Raw genomic sequence first — 16,393 nt, 5'->3', positions numbered from 1 at the left:
GCAATTAAAAAACAATTCAGATCGCTCACAGGAGACCACCCTTAATAATGAAAATAATATTTACTTGGATCACGCAAGCATCTGCGACTTCATTTCCGTTTGCGTTAGCAATGCCAGTTAAATGCCTTTATGTTTGACCGAAATTTCGAGAAAGAATTTGACCCATGGTACTACCGCCAACTTTCGTGGGCTGAGCGACAATTGTTTTTTTCGTAAATCGGCAGCACAGGGAAACGTAAATTTTATTGTCTGTCGCCTTTTATCTATTCACCTTCATTTCTAATCTTGACTCCTCATATTTCCTAAACATGCAGAATATTCTGAAGTCAAGAAGGATTGTGGAATGACGATATATTGGTTTCTCCCATGACATAGTTTCCTGAGTATTTGACCTTGTTAGAGTCTGCTTCCAAGAATTTTTTACTAGTTTATGTAAAGAAAGCCTCGAATTTCAAAGCGACAAAGTTTGGGCTGGAATGACCTTGGATTCGATAGGTCGCTTTAGTACCGAGAATAAGCTACGTCAAGCTCACGATTAAAATGACTCATTCTAATTTTGAGTTGACGTGCTCAAACTTTGTTTGTGTTTGAGGCTGTTTCACAGCTTTGCAGCAACCGGCTTTGAGATTCCTGTCGAATCTTCAACGAGGGTATGTCAGTTAGAAAAACTTATGATCCGCTAACCGTAAAAATTCTACTGAAACACGGATGAAGATAGTGAAAGTTACCACCTCACGAGAGAACTGGCATAACTGATCGTTCTAATTTCTCTTGCAAATATGGCTTACTACAAATGACGCGTAGAACTTCTACAATTAATTGAGCGTCATAATAGCGAATGGAAAGAAGAAAAGGACAACCAACAATAACTGAACAAGTTAGGAAGACTACAGCCATGGGTACGGGCGCTTCTACCGTCGAAAAGCATGAAAGTACAACATCTATGGTCAACTATGAACCCAGGGACCCAAAAAGTGTTATGTTCAATAGTGCACGCACAGGAAATGAAAAAGACCTGACCTTAGTTTTACAGCAAGGAATGGATCCAAACGAAAGAGAATCGCAATTTTCGAGGTGAGTAAACATTGTCACACTGGTCATAAGAGAAGTGGAGAGTTCCATCAAATGGGCGCTAGGGGTATCTGCAACACCATACATATGGGGCATGCTTGTCAATATATTTTTTTTCGGAAATGTTGGAATATATTTAACTGTTTGGGTGTGAGATCAGTTAAGTAATGTAAACCACTAGTATCCCAGACAGCTGAATGCTTATTTAATGATATTCAAGATAGCAATATTGTGAATAACCTCTTATTAAAGGCTGACACAGGCTAGGCTATGATAAAGTATGCTGCACACCATAGCTGAATTTTCCATGACTGAACTCTAGGCTACACGTACGCATGCATGCACAAGTGGAGTGATGATGAGAATTATGGCATTTTCGAAGTTATGTTTGAAACATTCTTCGTGATGATTTTGGTTTTTAGTGCCCAGTAGTTGATTTGTAGAATTAAGTGCAGCAAATTTCGACTTCTCTTTTTTGTTTTTGTTTTTGTTTTAGGACATTGAGCCGTTTCCTCTGCATGGCTGTATTTATAATTCCCCTCTTTTCTCATAGCTTACGAGCGCTGCATTTTACTGCCCGCCACGGTCACTCACACTGCTTGGAAATTCTCATAAAATACGGCGCAGACGTGACAGCTGAAGATTTCTACGGCTGGCAAGCTATACACGAAGCCGCACTTAACGGCCACATCGACTGTCTTGCATCATTATTAGAAAAAGGTGCAAAAGTGGACTCTGCCACGTATAATAACAATGGCCCCAACACGCCGCTTCATTACGCTGCAAGGCACGGCTATGTAGAAAGTGTGCGACTGCTTTTGATGTACGGCGCTGATTGGAAGAGCGTCAATAATTTTGGCGAGACGCCACTGCATTGCACTGCTATGCGTGGGCACGTGGATTGCATGCAGACACTTGTGCGAGCAGGTACAAATACTTTTTTTTATCATTGAAAGCCGTTAGTCAGTCTTCTCTGTATTCGCCCTAATCTTTAGTCCGTTCTGTTTCGCTTTGTACTTGGAAGCCCTTACTTTCATAGTTTAGGCTCATTTCATATTTTGTTGTTTACTTTGGTTATATATGTTAATGTTTGTTTTGTATCGTCGCATCTTATTTCATACATACGCGTCCGTGGATAAGTTTCAACTAAACGAGACGAAATGCAAGGAACTGCGTTTAAACTTTAACACAAACGACACGAATTCATTCGATCAAGTAGTTGGCAGTGCTCGGAAAACTAGTAGTCCTAAACATCTCCAGTGAGTTGAAATGGAACTGCCACATTTACTCCATTATCAAGAAAGCTAAGAAGCGCTTGTATAGTTTATCGCAGGTTTAAACACTCTGGTCTTGGCACACCCGAGTTAGCTTAGTTTTCGATACTTGCATCCGTCCGATCACGGACGGTCTCCCCACGTATCTTCCCACGCATCTCCCCACGTAGTCTCCAATGAGGCAGCGGCTGAATCAGGCCTAATTAAAATTTTAGACCGCCTTCTGGAACTAGTTGATAAACCATTAATAAAATTATTGAGAGCAAATAGAACAAGCCCCATTACCTTCCTACTGCCTTCTATGATTTTAGCTCTCCTTAGAATTTTTTTCATTCAGTTATTTCAGAGTTTTTTTCATTCAATTATTTTAGTACAAACTGGACAGCATGTAGTCCTGTTACAAATACAAATATTTTTAAGACTAGCCTAAACCACGTTTGGTGAGCGTTGCCTTATTTCTGTGGGATTCCGAAGAGAAGAGAAAGAATGCAACAGAGCTGAAAAGGAAGAAAGGAAGAAAGCAAAAAAGAAAACGAGAAAGAAAGTACAAACTATATGATCGTCAAATCGAAACTACTAAATAGTGTTAAAATGAACAATACCATTTAAAGAAAGTAGAAAGTGAAAATCATTTGTAACAAAATTTTATTTTTAGAAAAAAACAACTTACATTGAGTATAAAGTATAATTGACATGTGGCGTCACATTTAAATCTCACATAATTGCTACGAATGTACGATTTCCTTTAACTGTAAGTCCAAAACCTCTAGATATTTGATTACAGTAAAGTTAATTAATTGCCTAATAACTGAAAATCACAATTGCATGTTCAAATGTCATTATAAACGAATATGATAAACCTTGGATGAGAATAAACTGGAACGTTAGTATAAACTTATGTGAAACTGTGCAACCACAACATTGCTCATTAATTGCTTTGAAATGTACGATTTCATTTAAATGAATGAAATTCCACAACTTCTGGAAATTTGATTAGAGTCAAGTTACTTAATTGTTTAATAATTGAAATTATTACACGACTCGGGCAGTCAGAGGGCCAATAACTAAAATCAACCAAGCAAAATGCTCTATTGCCGGTCAATATTCTCTCAGTATTGGACCGGGCACTGTCCCGAATGATACCGATGTCCCTTTGAACTTCAGTCGTATAATAAATCTCTTATTAACCAAGCTTTCTCGGGGCCGCACTGGAAGAATATCGGCCCTCGGTCTTTTTTGTACGGACCTCGCTACACTCGGTCCGTACTGTCAAGACCTCTGGCCGATATTCTCCCAGTACGGCCCTCGCGCTTGGTTAATGAGATATATATCAAAATTGCATTTTCATGTCATTCATGTCATGTCATTGTCAATGAATATGATAAACCATAGATGGGAATGAACTGAAACATGAATATAAACTTATCTGCATCTGTGTAACTTTTCTTGTGAAATATAACTGTTAAATTTTTGAAATAAGCATTAGAATGGTTTTCATAAACCCAGAAACAAATAGTATGAATTAGTACTAAATAGCACTTAAGTATTCCAAAAAAAAGAAAAGAATTTGGGTGAAAAAGCAGTCAAGACGCTATTTATTTCATGGATTTATCAAAATCACTTTATAGGCTTTAAATTGTTTGTTTCAACTAATTATGATTTAACAGCAACTACATTGAGTTTGTAATAGCGCTGCGCGCCAGGTCTAAAAATAGATATGTCATCTTAGCACCCCTGGCTGGTTTAGCACAAATACTAGGAGTCTTCATTAATCAATTAACGTCATAAGACTGTCAATTTTAATCGATTAAAATGTTTTTGTTTTTATTGTTTTTGTATCACCGAGGAGCCGATATCAACAGTGAAACCCGCGATGGTCTCACCCCTGCATACTTCAGCGCTGTATGTGGTCATTCAAGGTACCTTAAAGAGGTAATAAAACAAGGTACGGATATCAACAGGAAGTATAAAGCAATCCAGACAACCTTGTTACACAAAGCTGCAGAGGCCGGTCAAATAAAGGTCCTCAAGGCCCTTTTACGTAGGGGCGCTAATACAGAAATACACTCTGGATCACAGTCTTTTACCCCAATACACCTGGCAGCGCGCATGGGTCAAGACAAAGGAGTGGAATTACTAATAAAATACGGTGCAAATATGGAAGCGTTGTCAGCTAAGGGATACACACCTCTCCATCATGCTTCACGCTGTGGGAAACTTGAAGTCGGAAAGGTGCTGATCGCGTCTGGAGCAAATATCAATGCCATTTCAGGCAAGATTCTTTCATTCGTGTATGTTCCTTACCAACTCTTGACTTAGTGATGAGCCCTAAGGGATCGCTCATCATTCATCGCCTGATGTGGTTGGGGCATTTTAATTTGGTTGTGTCACGATAAAATTTAACCGATCGCCTAAAGTTCTGTAATGTTCTAATGATCGCCCTTCACTGGCAATTATTTCTATAGTTTCCATTTCAAACCCTGTTAACGATCTAGAGGGAATTATGCAGGGGAGGCTGGTGGTAGTCAATATCTATAGCTGTAACCCAGGTGTACATTTTGAGATTGGAAATCGCCACATTTGAAGTAGTCATTTTATCACAGCCCCGTCACATTAATAAAACTAAGAAGATTTTCAAACGCAATCAATTGCGAGCTAAAACCGACCGTGACCTAATCATATAAGATTTGCCACGCGTAAGGTATTTATACTGTTTACTTGAGGCTCGAAATGCACTGCTACATCCAAAACTGATAAGCAGGCTTTGGCATTTAAGCTCGCCTCCCAATTTCAATATGTTACCCAACAGGGAAGTGATGAGCATTAAAATAGCTATTAACCCCGAGTTGTTGTTTTGACGAAGTACCGAACTCTCCTGATCAGTTTAAAAGGAGGTGTACGGTATTTAGACGGAGAATTTTTAAAAAAGATCTTAGCAGTTGCATGGCTTAGTGTAAACTACTCATTTCGTCTGCAGAAGCGGACCACGAGACACCATTGCACATGTGCGTCCAGAAGCATGACAGGGAGTTTACAAAGCTTCTTATTAAAGCCAATGCTGATCTCAACATCCGGGATAGTAGAGGCAACCGACCAATAGACATGAAGCACCTTAACGATGATGTAGTCAACATCCTCAGGGCCGCCATGTTTGAAAAGGAAAGAGTGAACACAGCGACAACAAGCTGAATTTTAATTTCCCCTTTTTTTATTTAATGAAACTACCTTAAGACAAGCTTGTCCCAAAATCATTACTTTGAAGTGTTAGACGTCATATTAATTGTATTGTATTACATCTCTGATCTATCTTATTTATAATAAAAGATATTACGAATTCTCTTTGTCTTAAACACAAACTACTAAACGTAGCAGAACGCGACTAGTGTCTACTCCCCCATAAAGTACCTAATATCATATACACCGAATTAGAAGCTAGGGCAGATGTACTTCAGAGCAGAAATATGATCGATAATTGCTCATTACTTGACAGTTCAAGTGAAAGTGTATTATCTCCCTTAATCACATTAATGAACAACCAAAGCTGTGGTCTAGCAGCGCCCGGTGGTCTCTGGCGCCTTACTTTTGCTCTTGGGCGCCTCAGGAATTTTAGTTTTTTCATACAAAGCGTATGCTGGGCACCCTGGAATTCGCAGTCTCAGAGCACGGGGTTCCATTCAATTTTCCTTAAAGCGAAGCCTGGACAACCCCAATAAACTTCATAAATAAACTACTACAAACAGCTAGACGAACGCAAGTAATTTCCCCCTATGATGTAGTAAATTTTCAACGTTAAATAGATGTATTTCGGAGCAATTTTTAAAAAAAAATTGCTCTGAAGTACATCGATATACAGTTGAAACAAGAATGACGTTCGTTCTATCTAGTTTGAGGAAATGAGTTTAGCTCTGATTTTGTTAAAACTTTACTATGGACTGTATTACAGATACAACTCTTAATCTAACACAACCATTTACTTACCACTTACATTATTTGCAGAATACTTGTGGCATTTTCCCAATGACCTTAGAATAACTATATTTTCTATTTCTAGAAAATGTCCTCAGATATACTAAAATAATATTTAAACTATCACTTCACTGTATCTACAGAAGATATAAAATAAACTTAATTAATAGCCCTAAGTTTTGAAGATACATGAAATTTTTAGTTTTGAAAGATGTTTAGAATAATGAAAGATGCTGTATATTTGAAGTTTGATTGCAACGACTAACGATTTTTATTAAAAACTAGATCATTGGATAATGCAATTCAAGACTTTTTATTGGCTTAGCCCTTATGGTATATCAGCCAATATACCATAATCTACAAATATGGCCATCGTAAGTGTCAGCTTAATATTAAAAGGGAGCTAAAAATTTAATAAAATTTTATACTTAATTTAACGTTTTTAATAAAACAATTATTCCACTCGCTCTTGTTGGATATGAGATGATTCTAGCCAACTCAGCGCTACGCGCTTCGTTGGCTATCTATCATCTCATATCCAACGCGCGCTCGTGGAATAATTGTTAATTATAACATAAATCACGTAAAGCGTTCTTTCTGATTGGTCAATTTAGTGTCTGCTATTGGCCCGTGGGTGTAAAAAACTTAACTTTCCATGCCATCAAAACCTTCATTATTCTTAATGCCGACGGTTCAAGTCATCCTCTCTTAATTATTTTCTTTCTTTCTATAATAATAGTTAAACATGACCGTTGACCGTTGACTCCTGTGTAAACGAATATTCTTTTGTAAAGCAACCAATCAGAACTTAGAGGGTCTTTGCTTATGTGGGCAAACAGTCATATCCTCTGATGACAGTACCCACATGTATTACTCCTGGCCCTGATTGTTGTATTGCTTCGTTATATTTCCCTCTCTTTAAAGCTAAGTTACCAAAAAGCATTTACAATTACGATGAGATTGCTTTATGTCATGTTTGTCAATGTATAATAGTGGTTCTTCTTCGTTTCCAGTACTGCTATCACTAACTTTTCTGTTTCCGCTTGGTTTCTTCTTACAGTTGATCGAATTTACCTTGCTAGACTCCAGATATGGCAAACATTCGCGCCTTCTTTTGAGAGAAAGAAAATACAACAAAATGAGTTTCACAAAGTTAACATCCAAGCGAAATTTTTGTCCGGATGAGCTATTGTAGTTGTTTTTAAATTAGACGGAATAATAGAAAAGATTGTAAGAAATAGCCACTTAAAAGGCGTAGGTTTTCGAATTCTGATGGCCAAGTAATTTTAGCTTCGTTTCGACGGACGATTAGCAATTGAATGGTCATCTGCCAATCTATCCATTTAACTGTTCGTTCTTTTGCGAAGCTACGCAAAAGGGGTCCATATTTACAAACATTTAATATGAAGAAAGAACTTTCAAGGCATTTGTGGTTGACAAAAATAAACTAGTTCCAATATACATGCATATACATTTGTTTGTCATAACGTTTTCATAGAGGAAGGAAAAAATCAGAGACAAAAAAAGGAATTTATTAGCATCTAAAGCTACCCTCTAGCAATATGCTCGGCAGCTGAAATTTTTTCGCAGAAATTCCACAGAAAAAGTCTTCAGACCTCTTAAAAGTATCAAATGTTGTTAAGAATTCCCAAGCGATTCCAAAAAGTGAAAAGATATATGTTTATATATATGCAAATGCCTTAGACACATGCTATATGCCAATTAAATCGAATTTGGCTCTTTGCTGTTTTCCTTTTTTGTATGACAACGATACTGCACGCAATTAGTTGTAGCACTGATAAATGGAATCACACTTTAAATATTTCTGCCTTGTACCTGCTTTGAAAACAGTGCCGGCTTAATTCAAACCACACTTGCCTGACAAGAAGCTGCAAGGACCAAACAAACAGCACTGTTAGGCCTTCCTGAGACTAGAGGTAGTATGAATTCATTTTGAGGGAGCTTGGGCCCGACACTATGGCTAGCAGAGGGATCGTCTAACGCTCCCAGCCAAAATGGCTTTCACACTGCCCCAATTGTAAATTTAGCTAGTTTGAATCACTCGTCCAAGCAATGATGTCCCAATGTTCCTAACTGGGAACTTAAAACCTGCATACAGTCTGGAGTCAATACATATATCTTATTAACCAAGCGCGAGGGCCGTACCGGGAGAATATCGGCCCGAGGTCTTGACAGTACGGACCGAGCGCAGTGAGGTCCGTACAAAAAAGACCGAGGGCCGATATTCTTCCAGTACGGTCCTGAGCAAGCTTGGTTAATAAGAGATTTATTATCCAACACGCCAAATTGTTATTTCAGTGCGGGCGAAGTTCAAAGGGATACAAGTGCGGTATCATTCGGGACCATTCGGGACAGTGCCCGGTCCAATACTTAGAAAATATTGGACCGGCAATGGAGCATTTTGATTGGTTGATCTTAGTTATTGGCCCTCTGACTGCACGAGTCGCGTAATAAATATGTGTTATTAGGACGTTTTATTGTGTAGTATTGCTGAGTATTTTTACGAGTTATGCCGTATTTTGACGAGCCTGTAGGGTGAGTCAAAATACAAACAACGAGTAAAGATACTCAGCGATACTACACAACAAAACGTCTAATAAGAGATTTATTATCTAACACGCCAAATTGTTATTTCAGTGCGGGCGAATTTCGCGGATATTTCTGGAATACAAATATCGCGTGATATTTGTACTCGTCTCGTGCGTTATTTGTACTCTACGAAGCACAGCTGGATAATAAAAGCCTGTACTCAATACCAGTCTGGAGTCAGGACAAGTCTATAGATAATATCAGCCTGGAGTCAATACCAGTCTATAGACAATATCAGTCTGGAGTCAATACAAGTCTATAGACAATATCAGCCTGGAGTCAATACCAGTCTATAGACAATATCAGTCTGGAGTCAATACAAGTCTATAGACAATACCAGTCTGGAGTCAATACCAGTCTGAAGTCAATACCAGTCTGGAGCCAATACCAGTCGGTCTGTAGTCAATAACAATCTGCAGTCAATACAAGTCTATAGAAAATACCAGTCTGTAGTCAATAGAGGCTTTACCCACAAACTACGGTTATCGATGGAACCCATATATATAGTCAATTCGAATTCCCTTTTCTGTCTGGTATGGCACGCCTACGGTTAGAATGCAGTTCATTTTAAAAAGGGGGAAATTTGTTTATTTCGATTGCCATAATCTGGGGCCAAAACCGAGAAAGCCAAGTCAAAAATTATCCTTCAACTGAGATTTGTATAATTTTTTTTTTTTGGTTGTGGTAGTAGTAACAGTAATAGTGGTAATTCTGATTGCCAATTCTGATTGCCACCGACTAACTAAAGAGCAAGTAAGTGATCTTTCCTGGGATCGCTGACGTGATATACGTGCTAAGTAAAATTGAAAATTTGTGTTCCTTTATATAACTTCAGAATTCCCTACTGACATCCATCTACTTACAACAGCTGCTAAAACGTCAGCACCGATGAGCATGAAAAAAACATTGTCCCATCCCTAAGATAAGGACAAAATGAGATATTTCAATAAAAGATACGTATTCAAAAAGGTAAAATTATCAAGGATTAATATTATCAGTACTGAACTTTGCTGTCGCGCTAACATCGTAAGCCGGTTCTTCAATGAACTACAGTAGCAGGACAAGTTCAACTGGTCTTGTGATTTTCTTCCCTATACTACCAAATGGAAGGAAACGATTATATAAGGACTACAAATGAGACAGCGAACTACTTCAACCGCCTCCCGGTTAGCTCAATGGATAGAGCGCTGGACTGTTGTGCGGGAGGTCGAGGGTTCGAACCCCGGCCGGACCAACACTCAAGGTCTTAAAACAATTGAGAAGAATATGCTGCCTTTCTATGACACCAAGAAATGGTTTAGATATTCTAATCTTCTCGGATAGGGACGAATAAATGGAGGTTCCGTCTCCTGCAGGGTTAGGGGTAGGAGACGTTAATTTCCCACGCACGAGATTACTGTGTGAAGGATGTCCTCCCCTGGGGTGGGATGGGTGGGTTTGTTGGAGCTTAAACCTCGTAGGGGACCCATGTCCTATTGTTTCTGCTCCAGTACTTAGTACAAATCCTCAAATAAATAAAAATGAACAAAAACTAATACCTTAGGTGCGATGAAACCCGTTAAAAGAGGTCCAAGGGCAGCACCTGCAAAAGAGGAAACACCTTGTTCGTTCCTTTACCCCCACACAATTTAATATCATGGACTCCTTTTAACCTAATTAATCAACGTTTTTGGGAAATAGAAAGACTAAGTTCAGTTTACTGGTAAATCTGACAACATTTGATAAATTAAAGCTATGACTTTTGGCCTCACCCATGGAACCTGTGCCGTCGATGATAGCAGTTACCATAGCCATGGCTTTTGTATTGCCTTTAAGACATGGATGTGAACCCTGAAATACAAAAGCATTCGTACTTTCGTATCAATAGATTTCAATCATTTTAACGAGAGTAGGATAATATAGTTACATGAAAGTAATTTGAGCAAGAGGGGATATGTCAAGGAGACCTTTATACCAATCTTTTTAACCCGTTATCCCTTTTAGGTAATTTGTTGACCCAGGTTATCTAATCCCCAAAGAAGTATGTCTAGTGTAGTTGGTGTCCTACTTGACTCGGGACCTTACGCAGCCACGACGGCAACGCTAAGGAAAACATATTCATTGGCCGCAAGAGCTTTGTAAGTTTGGATGTAGAAGTGTCACTGATTTCCATAAACAAACGTGAAAAAAATGCTCTTGCAATTTCCGTTCTCAGTTAACATAACGGCTCGGAAATGCGCACTGTTAAAACACACGTTTTGGGCTATTGTTCTGTTCTTTAAATCTTGCATTTTTGTTTCCACATCTTTCTCGTTGCCCTCGCCATCCAAGTTTGCGTAAGGTCCCAGTTTCGAATTTTTTGGCCAGAACGAACAGACACAATTTGGAATGTTCCCGTGAGCAAAATTCGCCCTACAGGATTGGCTTTTAAAGATGCCCTTGGGATCACGAACTCTGAGAGTGAACCTGGACCTGATTAATTACCTAATGACTCTTATCTGAGGAATTCGTTTGCTTGGCCGCTCGATCCGTCTAATTGGCCAAAATTTATCTAGCAGCACAATTTTTCTAGGTATTTGTCGAATTTTAAAGTCTTTTGAGCTTTCGCCATACCAGCGGTTAAGCTTTTAATTATGAGCCAAAGAGAGTTGATTGTGAACTTTGGACAGAGTGGAAAGGGAGAGGAATGCATTCACTGAGGTTGGGTCATGCAGCGATGCACCGGGGCATCTATTTGGAAGAGCTGCGCATTTGTTATTGGCTCCGAAATAGACGACGTCGCGTTGTTTGTCGTGATATGTTTTCATAAGTGGTGAAGTAGACGTCAACTTACTAAATTGGCTGATACCGCTGTTGTGATCAAAGAATAAGGACCATTCACCAAAATTCCAGTTATTATCATCAAACCTAAAACCAGAGATCGATCCTCAATAAGGCTAGAAAAGAGCAGTTTAGCACTATAAACTGCATATATGATAATATCATGGACACCTAGGCTAGAAAAGAGCAGTTTAGCACTAGAAACTGCATATATGATTTTATCATGGACACCTAGGCTAGAAAAGAGCAGTTTAGCACTATAAACTGCATATATGATAATATCATGGACACCTAGGCTAGAAAAGAGCAGTTTAGCACTATAAACTGCATATATGATTTTATCATGGACAGCTATGCTGAAAAGTATTCTTCAAAATAATCTTTCTTTGTTGAGTACTTCATTTACGATTACAACAGAACAACGGAACAGGTATAGCCAAAAACACTGAGATCTGACCAAAGGCGTGTGATATTACTCAATTCTTAAAAACTGCTTGATAAAAACTTACCAATATTAGCTGTCATGGTAACGTTTGCAAGGAATCTATAAATAGAGAGCTAAAGGAAATGGAAAGACAGGTAAATAAATTTATCGAATGTAATCGTTAATTCAAGGTAAAAACAGGACATGCAGAAAAACTCACCACAGGTCCTGCACAAAACAACATAACTGCAACAACAATTCCACTGCAGCCAGTCCTGTCAGAGATGTATCCGGCCAAAATTCCACCTAAAATTGAGTAAAGTTGTCCGAATATAAGAAACTTTCAAATAAATCTCTGCCATTCTAAAGAGCTGTATTAACTACAGAAGTAGAAGGGGAGGCAGTGAGGAATAGTTAGATGATGTAAGATATGATTCCAGCCGGACAACCAGTTGTCAGGAAATAATGATGAAACATGGCTGGCTTGAGTTTCCTTGGAAACAACTACGAGTAGCGTTGCTTTTTTTGTAGACAGGCCTCATTTCACAACGCCGAACCAGCTCTGGGTTGAAATAATTTCAGGTTATGCTATTAGTCAGTGCAAACATGGGTTCATAAGCCGTAAGGTGTTTGTTATTACAACTTTCACCCACCTATCATTCCCCCTACATCGAAGAATGCGGAAAACTCTGCTGACGAACTTACACCATGAAATTCACCACCGATTTCTGAAGAAAAAAAGAAAAAGGAATTCATAAATTAGATATGGATTAATGATTTTCCGAAAGTTTTGAAAGGGCTCTACTACGCACCGACTAAGTTTGTACATATATTTCTCTTTAAAGGTGGGATTTATTTCGTTTTAAAATAATGTATGCTGTTCTCATAACAATGATATGTATTATGATTCACAGCAGTTTGACAACTTACAAGTTCATAACGACGAGTAAGGCCAAACAGCATGGCGCTCGAAGCTTTCCAAGGACATAAAAATGTAAATTAAGGTTCTGCCTTTTGATAACGATATGAAAATGAGCCAACGTATGGCCCACATCGTGGGAGGTTGTCTAAGTTTCGTTGCATGGTATTGCTTCTAGATGCTCAGTTTATTAGTTCCATTCATGTTTCAGAGTGGAAACAGCAACCGAAGATTTAGAGAAACCCGGTGTAAGGTAATAATACAGAGACTTGCATCCTACGCTCCAACTCAGATGTGTCCTTTCGTGAATAAAATGGAGGCAAAGAACGGAAAACCTATAAAACGGAAGAACTTACTTGTTGTTTGAATGTAAAATGGCAGCCAATACAGGAATGTTAAACTGACCAGTTTTGCAAAGAACAAACAGAGCGAGTACTCTATCACTCCCTGCAACGTTAAAGAAGGGAAGAAGATTTTTATGTTCACTCAAGTTATTTATTTTGTGGTAAGTTCCTTAAGATCATTTGAAAGATGTTTTACATAGAAGCTCGCAATTTGGCATCATTAAGGAAACGTTTCACAATATATACCTCTGTAACGTATAGGGAAAAACAAACGGACACTTTTGATCGAAAAAAGACGTGTTTGGCCTGCTGTTTGGTCTTGCAAAGCTCTAGTCAGTAGCAGACTGATAAAGACCATTTCACAACATAAGGCAATTTAAACTTCACACATAGCTCTAACTCCAACTGAGACGTTATTTTATTCAGGTCAAACCAGCACTCGTTAGATGACTTCACTTGCTTAACCTCACAAGATTTTTTTCGTCCCCCTAAACCCACGGGATCCTTTTCATCATTCTCCTTAGAATCGTAACAACATTTGTGTTCACTTACTGGGATAAGAATTGCTTTCCAGGGGCTGATAGCATCGGGTTTCTCTTGGGACGAAAGTGATGAGGAAGACGAAGATGACAGCGACAAACAAACTGAACTTGATGAATCGTCCGTCATCTGAAAATTGCGCAAAGCAAATGACGATGTTGATAACAATGTAAAGTGACAGTTCTATTGAATATGGAGTAACAACGAGTTCTCTATTTGATCTTGGGTAGCTCCTTGTCAGTGAAATTTGAAAACGTCAAGAGCATTATAGCGAAAACGGATCTTGAGAATGTTTCATTCCAAAGAATTATCACACATACCGCGGTAATTCCTAGCCGAAGAATAAATCACGATCGAATTATCGAAAACAAAAGCCTATTCCTTAACACTGACGAGTACTCACCAGACCTTTCTGATGGACTGGATCTCTGACATCAATTTTCGTACTAAATGTAGCATAAACAGGAAACGACTGCAAAAGACAAAGGTATAAATCAGATTTGAAGGGGGCCGCATCCAAAGGTACAAAGGGGTGAAAATATTTAATCAAAAAACGCAACAGAATGGCATTAAAAAAAATCTAAGTCAAAAGTTACGTAAAAGGTTATCAGCGCAGACCTCTTTAAAGCGTCTTTGTGGAGACGGGCAGTCCACGTAGGTAGGATCTGAAAAAAAGATGTATTTAAGAGTCATCCAGAATAAGTGTTTTACCATCTCTGCAGAACCCCAAGAGATCGTGATCCTTTACAGCAGGATTTTCACAGATCTGTAAAGAGGAAAGCACTTACTAAAGATTTTAAGGATCTTCCATAGTGCAACTGTTGACGAGGTTCTCATAAACATATATTAACAGAACGTACCTACAACAAGGAACAAAAACACAAGGATCGCCACGCCACCAATGATACAACCAGGTACAACAAAGGAATATCCCCTGTTGAAAAGTGAAATATTAACGCCAAGGTAAATGCCATTACAGAGGTGAAGCATCAGTTATTGTTTCCTTTAGCAAATAGGCGTTGCCTTTTGATGAGAGATTTATTTTGATTACAAGACTCGTGATTTACATTAATTCTATACAGTGATTTAAAAGTGTTAGCTTATTATGTTTTAAACAAGTTTTTCAGAAGAATCGATAAGAGAAAAAAGTCGGTTTCATAGTTTGTTAAAAAATCTGCCTACCTGAATCTGCGAACCTGTAGATTAAGACTGTTTTAACGACTCACCACAGAAGTAAGTTTCCAATCAAGCTTTCTGAATTTTGCTACGAGTTAAAGATTTTATTTGCGTTTTTCTGATTTCGAATCACAAATGTATTTCTTTTACATCGAATATTCATTAAAGCTTGGATTAATATCATACGGTTTGTGGTGGTCGTCTGAGCTGACCAATTCCGAATAAGGAAAGAGTTATCAGCAACGTCACCGTTTGTCATATAAATCATATCCCTTACCATTTGTCACTAGCCCATATACTAGCGATGTTGGATCCCAGGATAGCTCCAATAGATTTGTGAGAACACCAAATTCCCATTATGAAACCACGTCTGCAAACAATCATTGACATCAACGCAGCCGTGATTGAAGCATGATGAATCTAACTGTATAATTATTTAACAGATATATCTCTAAAAATGAGTTCCCGGATCTGACCGATGTTTATGGAACTCCATGGAATTCCTTCAAGCACGCAACATAGAATATACATAGGTTAGTTGACCACTCCCTCATAGGGGCTTTTCAGGGCCAACACCCACCCATCCCACCCAGGGGAGGACATCCACCACACAGTAATCTCGTGCGTGGGAAATTAACGTCTCCTACCCTTAACCCTGCAGGAGACGCGACCTACGGTTTATTCGTCCTTATCCGAGAAGACTAGAATATCTATCCCTGTCTTTATTATAGACAGGTAGCAAATTCTCTTCCCTTATTTTAAGACCATGAGTATTGGTCCGGCCGTGGCTCGAACCCTCGACCTCCCGCACAACACAATCCGGCGCTCTAACCAATTGAGCTAACCGGGAGGTGGTTGGTAAAGATCCATGGGGCTGCATAAAACTAGAAGACCCCAGAAAATTCCTTTGAACTCTGTTTAGCTCCTTTGAGCCCTATCGAGCTTCATTGTCTTTCCATGGGACTCCTTTGGTAATCAATGGAGTTTCCTGCTCGCTGTAGAACTGTTTGGGACTCCATGAGGATTAAAACACTTTCAGAGAGGTTAATAACGTTTCTTACCTCTTTTTTCCGATCCAGTTTCCCACACATTCAACTACAGTGGGCCAACCGGTACTCTGTTAAAAAAAATAAAATCATCTCGTAGACTTAGTACTACCTTTTGGTTTAATTTAGTAAAAACAAATTAAAAACATAAGATCGTTATCAACAAAGCCACCAATCGTTTATATACTCACTTGGAAAAATCCCGAGAACAGCTGAAAGAGAAG

At 38.7% G+C, this 16,393-nt stretch overlaps 2 protein-coding genes across 3 annotated transcripts in view; one reads left to right on the top strand and one right to left on the bottom strand.

Moving 5' to 3' along the window:
- The first annotated feature begins 239 nt into the window (after positions 1 to 239).
- Positions 240 to 5,680, top strand: LOC111329852 (uncharacterized). Of its 2 annotated transcripts, none has more exons than XM_022934606.2 (4): positions 240 to 1,074; positions 1,568 to 1,998; positions 4,192 to 4,617; positions 5,323 to 5,680. In XM_022934606.2, the coding sequence occupies exons 1-4, from the start codon at positions 839 to 841 to the stop codon at positions 5,532 to 5,534; spliced, it is 1,305 nt and encodes a 434-aa protein (XP_022790341.2). In that variant the 5' UTR covers positions 240 to 838; the 3' UTR covers positions 5,535 to 5,680. The 2 variants fall into 2 exon arrangements, with proteins under 2 accessions (XP_022790341.2, XP_022790342.2); XM_022934607.2 differs by having other exon boundaries at positions 246 to 1,074; positions 1,625 to 1,998.
- The window catches only part of LOC111329890 (glucose-6-phosphate exchanger SLC37A2-like), a 14,458-nt gene continuing 3,596 nt past the window's right edge, over positions 5,532 to 16,393 (bottom strand). Inside the window, exons 6-22 of the mRNA XM_088728780.1 lie at positions 16,361 to 16,381; positions 16,185 to 16,240; positions 15,401 to 15,493; positions 14,808 to 14,881; positions 14,566 to 14,612; positions 14,351 to 14,419; positions 13,960 to 14,076; positions 13,420 to 13,510; positions 12,798 to 12,872; positions 12,365 to 12,450; positions 12,230 to 12,278; positions 11,734 to 11,807; positions 10,673 to 10,751; positions 10,460 to 10,503; positions 9,785 to 9,838; positions 8,148 to 8,200; positions 5,532 to 7,422 (exon numbers count right to left, since the gene is read on the bottom strand). Coding sequence (XP_088584906.1) covers positions 7,236 to 7,422; positions 8,148 to 8,200; positions 9,785 to 9,838; positions 10,460 to 10,503; positions 10,673 to 10,751; positions 11,734 to 11,807; positions 12,230 to 12,278; positions 12,365 to 12,450; positions 12,798 to 12,872; positions 13,420 to 13,510; positions 13,960 to 14,076; positions 14,351 to 14,419; positions 14,566 to 14,612; positions 14,808 to 14,881; positions 15,401 to 15,493; positions 16,185 to 16,240; positions 16,361 to 16,381 — 1,269 coding nt within the window. The 3' untranslated portion in view covers positions 5,532 to 7,235. The remainder of the gene's footprint in view (positions 7,423 to 8,147; positions 8,201 to 9,784; positions 9,839 to 10,459; positions 10,504 to 10,672; positions 10,752 to 11,733; positions 11,808 to 12,229; positions 12,279 to 12,364; positions 12,451 to 12,797; positions 12,873 to 13,419; positions 13,511 to 13,959; positions 14,077 to 14,350; positions 14,420 to 14,565; positions 14,613 to 14,807; positions 14,882 to 15,400; positions 15,494 to 16,184; positions 16,241 to 16,360; positions 16,382 to 16,393) is intronic.

The sequence above is a fragment of the Stylophora pistillata genome, chromosome 7 (genome assembly GCF_964205215.1).
Source record: "Stylophora pistillata chromosome 7, jaStyPist1.2, whole genome shotgun sequence".
Lineage (NCBI taxonomy): Eukaryota > Metazoa > Cnidaria > Anthozoa > Scleractinia > Pocilloporidae > Stylophora > Stylophora pistillata.
The sequence above is the reverse complement of the archived record's forward strand: the minus strand, read 5'-3'. Positions and strand labels throughout refer to the sequence as shown.